We start from the raw sequence: 10,909 nt of genomic DNA, 5'->3' as shown, positions 1-10,909 counted from the left end.
CCCAGGCTGGAGTACAGTGGTGAGATCTTGGCTCACGGCAACCTCCGCCTCCTGGGTTCAAGTGATTCTCCAGTCTCAGCCTTTAGAGTAGCTGGGATTACAGGCGTGTGCCACAATGCCAGGCTAATTTTTTATTTATTTATTTATTTTTTTAGAAGAGACAGGGTCTCACTATGTTGATCAGGCTGGTCTCGAACTCCTGACCTCAAGTGATTCACCCACCTCCCCCTGCCAAAGTGCTGGGATTACAGGCATGAATCACTGTGCCCGGCCCCCATTTCTTCTTAATCAATGTCAAGGAGAAATGCTTTAACCCAGGAAGTGGTTGTTGGAATGAGCCGCGATCGTGCCACTGCACTGCAACCTGAGCGACAGTGAGACTCCAACAACAACAACAAAAAAGTTGATTCTCTTCTTCATAATTTTTTAATTCAAAGGAATAAATATTAAATTTGCAGTAGAGAAAGCTGGCAGATCAAGTGGTCGAAGTTATATCTCCAGTAAAGGGACAATTAAACATCATGTAAGGCTTGACATCATGCTCTAAGGACAACACCACTTTTGTGGGATATTTGCAAAAATGTGTAGTCTGAGCCTGGTCAAGAGGAAACATCAGGCAAACCCAAATTGAAGGACATTCTACAAAACCAATGGTTCTTTAAAAAGGTCAGTGTCAAGGAAGGCAAAGAAAGACTGAGGAACCATTTCAGACTGGAGGAGACTGAAGAATGGCTTCACCTTATCTGTAGACATGCTGAGAATTTGGAAATTTAATTTGTATTGTAATTCAGTCATTCACTGAAAAGATTTGGGGTTTAGTTTTTAGCAGTTTCAGCTCTGAGACTACAGAAGATAAGAGTTTTTTTCAGGACAGACATAAAAACTTTCAGGTTATTTATGTGCTGCATGGTTATTTATGTGGTGCACAAACTGAGGATTCAAATCCTGGACCTCATCATTTTCTTCTCCCATCTTACTTAACACAATGGAGAGCAACCAGCCAATCTCTTTATATTCATTAGTTTGACAAAAGTATTCTCAGGTAGCAAATCCATAGCCACTCAAAACCTTGTCTCTTATAAGCATCTGATTAGAAACATCCAATAGTGATATTTTGCATATCCCTATAGTCACATTTACTATCAGTGTTCTCTTCACTATGGGAAATAGGGTTCATTAGTGCATTTAAATCTAGTTAGGCTAGAGAACAAATTCCAGAAATTCCAGAACTCATTCAGAAAACTTGTCCTTAAGATTATATTCTTTGAGATTCTGTTATGTTTTGATAAAGTAAGTGTGAGCAAGAAAGACAGAAAGAGGACTATTTTGCAGCAATGGCTCAAGTGACTATCAGGGATGGCAAACCCAAAATTTGTAGGGAAGGATGGCAGAATGCAGATTCAGGGGAGAGCTGATGTTTCAGCCTCAAGTCCAAAATCATTCTGGAGGCAGATTTAGTTTTAACTTTTATTTTCAGTTTAGGGGTACAAGTGCAGGTTTGTTACATAGGTAAACGTGTGCTATGGGGTTTTGTTGTACAGATTATTTCATCACCAAGGTACTAAGCCTAATATCCACTAGTTATTTTTCCTGATCCTCTCCCTTCTCCCACCCTCCACCCTCTGACAGGCCCCAGTGTGTATTGCTCCCCTGTATGTGTCCATGTGTTCTCATCATTTAGCTCCCACTTATAAGTGAGAACATGCAGTGTTTGTTTTTCTGTTCCTGTGTTAGTTTGCTAAGGATAATGGCCTCCAGCTCCATCCATGTGCCTGCAAAGCACGTGATCTCATCCTTTTTTATGGCCGCATAGTATTCCTTGGTATATAGGCACCACATTTTCTTAATCCAATCTATCATTGATGGACATTTAGGATGATTCCATGTCTTTGCTATTGTGAGTAGTGTTGCAATGAACATACGTGCTCATGAGTCTTTACAGTAGAATAGTTTATATTTCTTTGGGTATGTACCTGGTAATGGGATGGCTGGCTTGAATGATATTGCTGGTCTTTAAGGAATTGCCACACTGTCTTCTATAATGGCAGAACTAATTTACACTCCCACCAAGAGTGTATAAGCATTCCTTGTTCCTGAAGGCAGAATATTTTTTCTCTCTCTGGTTATCAGTCTTTTCTCTTAAGACCTTTGACTGACTGGCTGAGGCCTGCCCATATTATGGAGGGTAATCTGCTTTACTCAAACTCTACTGATTTAAATATTAGTCACATTTAAAAAAATATGTTCACAACAACATTTAGACTGGTGACTGGTGCTAGAGCAAGATCTGGGAACCATAGCCTAGCCAAGTTGACACATAAAATTAACCATCACATATGTACACATACAGGCAAATATAATGGCAAATAAAATTGAAAAAGATCAGGAACAGTGGCTCACACCTGTAATGCTAGAACTTTGGGAGGCTGAGGTGGGTGGGTCACCTGAGGTCAGGAGTTTGAGACCAGCCTGGCCAACAAGGTGAAACCCTGTCTCTACTAAAAATACAAAAATTAACAGAGCGTGGTGGCAGACACCTGTAATCCCAGCCACTTGGGAAGCTGTGGCAGGAGAATCGTTTGAACCCAGGGGACTGAGGTTGCAGTGAGCCGAGATTGCGCCACTTCACTCCAACCTGGGCAAAAGAGTGAAACTCCATCTAAAGCAAACAAACAAAAAATCTCAAAAAACATATTCAACTTTACTGATATTCAAACAAATGCAAACAAAATAAAAAAGAAATCTCTTGAATTTGAGAAAGGAGACTAACAGATTTATTTACTTATTTCAAAATGACAATTATTTTAATGACCAACAAAATAGTATGTGACAGTTGGTTGTAATACACATGTTTTGAGATGGCAATATGAATTGGCGTACCAATTCTGGATAACAATTTAATACTTATTGAGGCGTAATGAGTTTAAATTTATAATAAGCATATCTTTTTACACAAAAACTATGTTCTAGGAATTACCTGAAAGTAGAGTTATAATATAGGAGAGAGAAATGGATAAGAATGGTCATCACAGGAAATTAGATATAACAAGAGTTCAACAAGAAGAAATTGTAATGGACTTCCTTCAAGTAGTTGCATTGCAGGACATTGCTGATTTTGCTCAGGACCCATCCTCACCACCTCTCTTTGCTTTACTTATGTGCATAGACTCAGGGTATGAGATAAATATATTTTAAAAAACTATACTCGATGATACTAGCAACACTATAGCAATAATAATTTTGTAAAAGAATATCAATTATACTAAAAATGTTTTGGGAAAATGTTTGATACAAAATAAATGTTTAGGCTGGGCACTGTGGCTCACGCCTGTAATCCTAGCACTTAGGAAGGCTGAGGTGGGCAAATAACTTGAGGTCAGGAGTTCAAGACCAGCATGGCCAACATGTTGAAACCCCATCTCTACTAAAAATACAAAAAGTAGCCGGGCATGGTGTCACACACCTGAAATCCCAGTTACCTGTGAGACTGAGGCAAGAGAAATGCTTGAACCCAGGAAGTGGTTGTTGCAATGAGCCAAGATCATGCCACTGCACTGCAGCCTGAGTGACAGTGAGACTCCAACTCAAAAAAAAAAAAAAGTTTATTCTTTCCTTCATAAGTTTTTAATTCAAAGGAATAAATATTAAATTTGCAATAGAGGAAGCTGGCAGATCAAGTGGTTGAAGTTATATCTCCAGGAATGGGAAAATTAAACATCAGGTAAGGCTTGACATCATGCTCTAAGGATAACACCACTTTTGTGGGATATTTGCAAAAATGTGTCATCTGAGCCTGCTCAAGAGGAAACATCAGGCAAACCCAAATTGAAGGACATTCTACAAAACCAATGGTTCTTCTGAAAGGTCAGTGTCAGGGAAGACAAAGAAAAACTGAAGAAGCATTTCAGATTGGAGATTGAAGAATCGTGGCAACTATGTCAAGCCAATGGAGGATCCTGGATTGGATTCTGAACCAACAAAATTGTCTTTTGCTATAAAGGATATTAGTAGGAAGACTGGCGAAAGTTGAATAAGGTCTGTAGATACTAACATCTTGGGAGAGCCTGGAGATGAGGACAGAGTATGAAAAGCAATGAAGAAATAACAGTCAAGGCAAAAAGGAATGCATATTTCTGGTTTTATTGTTTCACATCAGGCTGAGCTATGCAAAAAGACAAGCTGCAAAGGGATATAGGTCTGTGTTTTGGGCTTCCCAGAGCAACCACACATATGCAAACCGAGGTCATTAAAAGGCTTTGTGGGAGAAGTTTTGGGCCTCTGAACTCCAAGACAGAAGAATCCCCTATGCTTGAGCTCAGTCTTCACCAAGATCTTTCAGCAACATGGGCAGGCCCGGAAGAAGGAAGAGGAGAGGGAAATATTTGGCCGTTTATGTTCTTTTAGGTTCAGGATCCACTTCAGCAGCAGCCTCCAGAGTGCTGGCTGCTCCCCCCTCCACAGCAACTGGAGCCTCCCGAGGGCTGGCTGCAGCAATCAGAGCTCTGGGGTCTGTGGCAATGGGACCTGTGGCGCCTGTGATGGCTCAGACAGCAGCCACCTCCCCCAGAGCTGCAGCAGCCCCCAGAGCTGGAGCCACAGCAGCCTCCGGAGCTGACACTGCAGTAGGAAGAGACTGGAGGGCACTTAGGGGGACACTTTGGGGGGCATTTAGGGGCAGGGCACTTGGGAGTGCACTTGGGGGTGCACTTGGGTGGGGGCTGGCACTGTTGCTGGCTCTGCTGGCAGGACATCTCGATGTGGGTGTTCAGGAGCTGAAAGAGAGTCAGACAGAAAGTTAGACCCAGGCAGAAGCCATCCTTGCCTATTCTTGCCCTTTCAGCATCATTTCTAATCCCTTCATTTTGATGAACTCCTTAGTGTAGTTGCAGCTAATTAATCACGGGAGTTTTCATTATTTCTAATAGTTGGCTAAGCACACTTATAGCCTCTGTTTTGAACCTTATGCTTTTTATATACTTATAAAATCATAAAGCATTTTCAACTATTTTATAATTAGAAAGCCGAAGCCAAAAGATATTAAGAGAGCATTCTTAAAATCAAGCATGTAGTATGTAGAGGAGACATTCTGCTTCAACTACACACCTGAATCATGAAAACAATCTAGAAAGGGGTTTAGAAATAAAATTGTTTTTCAAGGGGAAATAGTCATTTTTTCTTGGAAGAATTTTTTAGATTACCTTGTTGTAAGGACATAGAAGTTCAGAACTGCAAAGGATGTTGGAAAACTAACTGAGGAAAAATATCATTGAATTAAGTTGAGGCTTGTATCCAGGTTTCCGACTCAGTCCAATGCTCTGAAATTCTCAGCAGACAAACACTATACCGAATGCTCAGCACTTATATTTTGTTTGTCTACTGTCCTTGCCTTACCAAGTTAAGTACCATTAAATGTGAGTTTAGGAGAGTCAGTTAGCTGTGATATCCTCTACACTGGCTGGGAACCACTGTTCCCATCTCAACTTTTCAGGAAAGGACAGTTACATTTTTCAAGGTAAACCTCCCTTTCTGAAAGCAGTTACAGGTGAACATGGGAGGCAATGTTGCAATGCCTTCAGACTAGAGACCCAAGAACTCTAGATCCATCTCATTTCTCCAGAACACCCTCTCAGGACTCCTCCTTCTCATGTCCCTGGTCTGTCCCCATTGCCCTTGCTTGGTTTTCTTGAGACTCCCTCTTTCACTCATATGAATTCCAGCACCACCCCAGCCCTGGAGTCCCTGCCCGGCCTCCCCTCCTGCCCTGATCTAGGCATTCCTTTGTGGGAGCCCCTGATTGAGTACCCAGGGAACACTTACTGAGGTCACAAGCAGCACAGGGTCCTTCAGCACCTTGGGAAGTGAATGGTGGGGGTTCTGTGGCCCTGAGCCCTTTTATCCTGTCCATTGGGCTCTTCCTCCAGTAGTGAGACAGGGCCTGGGCATGAGAGGACCTGCCTCCTGACACCCACGTAGGTCCTGTGACAGGTGGTGACTGGTAGCTCTGCACATGTCTGCCTTCATGGGTGCTCAGGAGAGCTGCTACCAGCATGGAATATGGCCACTTAGAAATAGAGGTAGGGTGGGGAAATCCCTACTATCATCTCCTGCTTTGATCTGCCTGAAGGGCACCTGCCTTTAAGGTTCTCACTTCTCACTCTTGGAGCTTTGAAGTTTTGGCCCTAATACTGCCCTTCTTGCTTCCCCAGTGTTAATGAGCCCATGCAACCTGCTTCAAACCAAATTGTTATGTATTCCAATTTTATTCTGTACAGGTTACCCTGATACAGTATGTATTATGGATTACATGGTTTTAACTCTATAGAAATGGCATCATACTTAAGACACTCATTTTTCACTTGTTCTCTTCCTTAAACATTATTTTTGCTAGTTACTCAAGTTGATCTGTATAGCCATAGTTTACTCATTTTTACAACTGTGTAGTGTGCATCTTATGAGTGCATCATGATTTGTTAGCTTCTCTCTTTTGGATGGACATTTAGAGTGTTCTCACTTTTCACTGTATCAATATTGCAGCTGTGGAAATTTTTGTGCATGTCTACTTGTGTATTTGTGGGAGAGTCTCACCAAGTTATGTACCTGTAAGTGGAAGTGCTGAATTTTGGATCACACCTATCTCTCCAAATTGCTCATATTGATTTCAGTTTGCACCTATGGTGTATAAGAATCATTCTTGCTGCACATTGTTGCTAAAACTTCAATAATTGCCATTTGATGGATGTGCATTGGTATCTGTTTGTAGTTTAATATGTGTTCCTTTGTTTTGTAGTGATCAGAGCATATTTTAATATATTTTTGGTTATTTGAGCTTTCTCTTCTGTAACTCGTCTGCTTTTTCTTAAAAATGTTTTTCAATTTGTTTATCTGCTTTTGTTAGTATTTGTAAATGTTTTTTACATATTCTAGTTACTAATGTACTGCTATTAAATGCGTTGTGAATACCTTTTCCAAGCAAGTATGTTCCTGTTTGCATTTTAATGGTGTCATTTGATGAACTAGTGTTTTTTTTTAAACATAGTTGAATTTCTGCAACAATAACTATGGTTTGTGATTTTCATGATCTTAATAAATCTCAACCATTTGTAAGTCCAGAAATCTTTTACCTATCTTTAAAAAGTTGAAATTTTTTTCTTTTTAAAAATGAAGGTTTTTATTCAATCAAGAAAGGAATTTTTGTACATTTTATATATTTTAAACATTTTTCTGAATGGATAACCAATTGTCTTAGTATTGTAATCAAATTTTCCATTTCCCCCCACTCATCTGAAATACCTATGGGTCAGAATCAATTTTTCACATTTCTGTAGATTTATAATTGAGTGAACAATTCTTGTCATTGTCAATTTGTCAGCACCTCTGAGAACATCTGCTGCCTTAATTATCATAGGTGTATAATCAATTGTGATATCTAAATCACACAGGTTCCATCATTCCTTAAGATTGTCTTGGTGATTATTAAACCTTTGTTATTTTATATAAACATTAGAGTCAGTTTGTCACATCCCACACAATGAAGATGAAGCAAAACAAATCATCATTAGAATTTTGATGAAAACATTATTGAGAATATGCATTAATTCATGAAAAATTATTATATTTTATTATAATTTTTTCTACTCACCCATATATATGGTATAACTCTTTATTATGATATTCTGTAATGCTGTTTAATAGTCTTCTCATTTTATCAAATATATTTTACATTAAAATTGTATGTTAGACTTTATGTATTTTTGCTATTTTAAATGGCAATTTTTAAAATTATATTTTGAATTACTTGTTGCTGGTTAATATAAATTTATTCTTACATCTTGCAACTTTTCCAACTCTTAATGTTATTTTAATTTTCTGTGGTAATCATTCTTGTCTATATATCTTCTTTCTCAAAGTTTTCCTCCTTAAGTTAAATTCTTGGAAGTACAACTCTTGGATAAAAAGTATGCACATTTAAAATTTTGATTTGTATACAGAAAATTGTTATTTGTTGAGTAATGGGTCACCAAATTTCATCTGAATTTTCGTTATTATTCCAATTTATAAGACCCATTTCCTATCACCTTCAGCAATACTATTTTGTTATTTTTCATTACTATTCCAATTTATAAGACCCATTTCCTATCACCTTCAGCAATACTGTTTTGTTATTGATTTTCAGTTTCTTCTAGTTCAATATAAAGGAATATTTTCTAATCCTTTATCATCCTTGAAATGGATGGGCTGTGCTTCTAGATCAGAACTACTAGTGTAAGGTGAGTAACCAATATCTTAACTACTCTCGCATTAAATACATTGTTTGGAACAACATGAGCCACAGCCAGGCAATTCAGTGACAGACTCAGACTTCATCCTTGAAAGACCATCCTTGTTTTATATACAAGTCTTTGGTTGTTTGTATATGCAAATATGAAATAACAAATTTCAAAATGTATTGGTCATTTGTATTTCTTTCCAAGCTATCTGTTTGTTCATACACTTTGCCCATTCATTTGTAGGTAGCCTTATTTCTTTTCTATAAAGTTGTAAGGACTTACTATTTATCATAGATTCTAATACGATTCCTTACTTATGTACTTTACTTTTTCTCAACTGGTTATTTATATTTTTCATCTTTTAAAATTATGCTTTCTGACATATAGTATTTCTTTCATTATGTGATGAGATTTATCAAGTTTTTTCATGCTTACATATTTTATCCAATTACTTATAAAGAAATAATTAGATATTCTGTATATTGTTCTAATAATTTTGGAGTATCAGTTTATCGTTACTACTCTATGCAGGGGTTGCAGAGGAAGGAAATAAATTAAAAATCACTCACATGGTGCTGGCTCTGGGACACAGAGTAAGATCTACTGAGTCTAAGTTAATTTTTACTGGGTCTCAGCATTCTTCCAACCTATCTCTTGTCATGTGAGAGTCTGACAACGTACAAATGTACTTTCAGAAAGTCACTCCTTTGCTAGCGCATATTGTTAGCATTAAAAGGGCACCAAATTCAATAAATTTCAAATGCTATTGAAATCTAACACCAAACATAAGGAAACAATACTCATGATGTTACATCATATTGCTACCTTATTAACCCAATCCATGCCAGATTAATTGACAGTTTGGGTGCTACCCTTTGTGGTATCAGAGTCACGGACAGAATAGCTTCTAATCCTCATCATCCTTGGAATGCATGGGCTGGGCTTCTGGCTCAGAACAGCCAGTGTAAGCTGAGTAATCAGTATCTTGACTACTCCATTATTAAATACATTCTTTGGAACAACATGAGCCATAGCCAGGTAATTCAGTGGTAGACTTCTGCAGGGTGATAAGACTAGTATACTGTAATGTAAATGTCTCAGAGTGAGAATTCCAATGATGATGGCTTAAGTCATACACAAAGTAAAGATGATGCTAATAGTAATCAATTCATTTTTAAATTGCTTACCTATGGAGTCCACCTCTGTTTTAGAAACAGTTGAGGGGTACATAAATATAAGAACCAAGCTGCAGAATTAAGGATAGTTTATTGTAGTCATATTTGACAACTTAGACTGATAACGAAGTTACAGTTGAATGGCACTGTTTTAGAAATGCATAGGTCATGGAATAAAGCCTGGATGTTGAAGAAGGAGGGTTACCCAAATGAATATAAATTGTTCTACCATAATGACATATGAATGTGTATGTTCACTCCAGCACTATTCACAATAGCAAAGACATGGGATCAACCTAAATACCTATCATTGGTAGACTGGATAAAGAAAATGTGGTACACATATACCATGGAATAGTATGCAGCCATAAAAAAGAATAAGATGATGTCCTTTGCAGAAACACGGATGGAGCTGGAGGCTATCATCGCTCCTTAGAAAGCAGGTGTAATTTAAAAATATTAATGCATTGGCATTTGTTTAGGGAAAATGACATGTTATAAAATCTCCACCAGAAACTTCCTTTGCATTATTTCATTGACTCTCAGCCATCCCTGGACAATTATTTTTATATTATCTCTATTACAGAAGTGACAAACTGAGAACAAGAATGATGAGGTATTAATGTTTTTCATAAGGTAGTGCGGGTAATAAGTGGCAGAATCAGGTTTCTCTCTAGGTCTGACTCTTTAACCAGTTACCTAATGGCTGTAATACAGACACACACACACACACACAGCTATAAAATAGTTGAGGGTTAGAGGATTCTACGAAACTTGAGTTAAGCCAGGTTGCCGAGAGCCACAGAGGTAAGATTTGGAAGTTAGCAAAATAGAGAACTCAAGCTCCAAAACAAAACAGATTAAGTATTCTCCACGGAGATCAAGACAGGAAATGATGGTAGGGATTTTCCCATGCCATTTCTATTTCTAAGTGGCCATAGTCCAAGCTGGGAGCAGCTTTTCTGGGCCCCACGGAGGAAAGCAAGTGAGGAGCTGCCAGTCACCACCCACCTCAGAACCCATGTGGGTGTCAGAAGGCAGGTCCTCTCATGCCCAGGCCCTGTCTCACAGCTGGAGGCAGAGCCCAGGCCAGGATAAAAGGGCTCCGGGCCTGAGCATCCCATCTACTCACCTCCTGAGGTGTTGAAGACCCTGTGCTGCCTGTGACACTGGTAAGTGTCCTTTGAGAATAGGAGCTGGGGCTTCCACAGAGGGTTGTTCAGCCCTAGGCAGGAGGGGAGGCTGGGCAGGGCCTTGAGGGCTGAGATCCATCTGGATAGAAGTCAAGACCTCAGAAAGATTGAAGGAGGGTGTGCACAGGAGGCAGGGAGAGGGCCAACTGGTAACACAAATAAGAATTAGATGGCTCTGGGGCCTGGCGCGGTGGCTCAAGCCTGTAATCCCAGCACTTTGGGAGGCCGAGACGGGCGGATCACCAGGTCAGGAGATCGAGACCATCCTGGCTAA

At 39.1% G+C, this 10,909-nt stretch overlaps 2 protein-coding genes across 3 annotated transcripts in view; one reads left to right on the top strand and one right to left on the bottom strand.

The window, feature by feature from the left end:
- Positions 1–4,120: 4,120 nt before the first annotated feature.
- LOC105508908 (late cornified envelope protein 1C-like) lies at positions 4,121–5,221 on the bottom strand. The gene has a single exon (XM_011937934.1). It carries the CDS (start codon positions 4,749–4,751, stop codon positions 4,419–4,421), a length of 333 nt encoding a protein of 110 aa, XP_011793324.1. The 5' UTR covers positions 4,752–5,221; the 3' UTR covers positions 4,121–4,418.
- Positions 5,222–10,586: 5,365 nt separating this feature from the next.
- The window catches only part of LOC105508907 (late cornified envelope protein 1C-like), a 2,153-nt gene continuing 1,830 nt past the window's right edge, over positions 10,587–10,909 (top strand). Inside the window, exon 1 of one of the 2 annotated variants that reach the window (XM_011937932.1) lies at positions 10,587–10,614. The gene's annotated coding sequence lies outside the window, so the exon portion shown is untranslated. The remainder of the gene's footprint in view (positions 10,615–10,909) is intronic. The other variant, XM_011937933.1, reaches the window with a different exon arrangement.

The sequence above is a fragment of the Colobus angolensis genome, unplaced genomic scaffold, assembly GCF_000951035.1.
Source record: "Colobus angolensis palliatus isolate OR3802 unplaced genomic scaffold, Cang.pa_1.0 Scaffold169, whole genome shotgun sequence".
NCBI classification, from domain to species: Eukaryota; Metazoa; Chordata; class Mammalia; order Primates; family Cercopithecidae; genus Colobus; species Colobus angolensis.
This window is presented reverse-complemented; position numbering and strand designations above follow the sequence as displayed.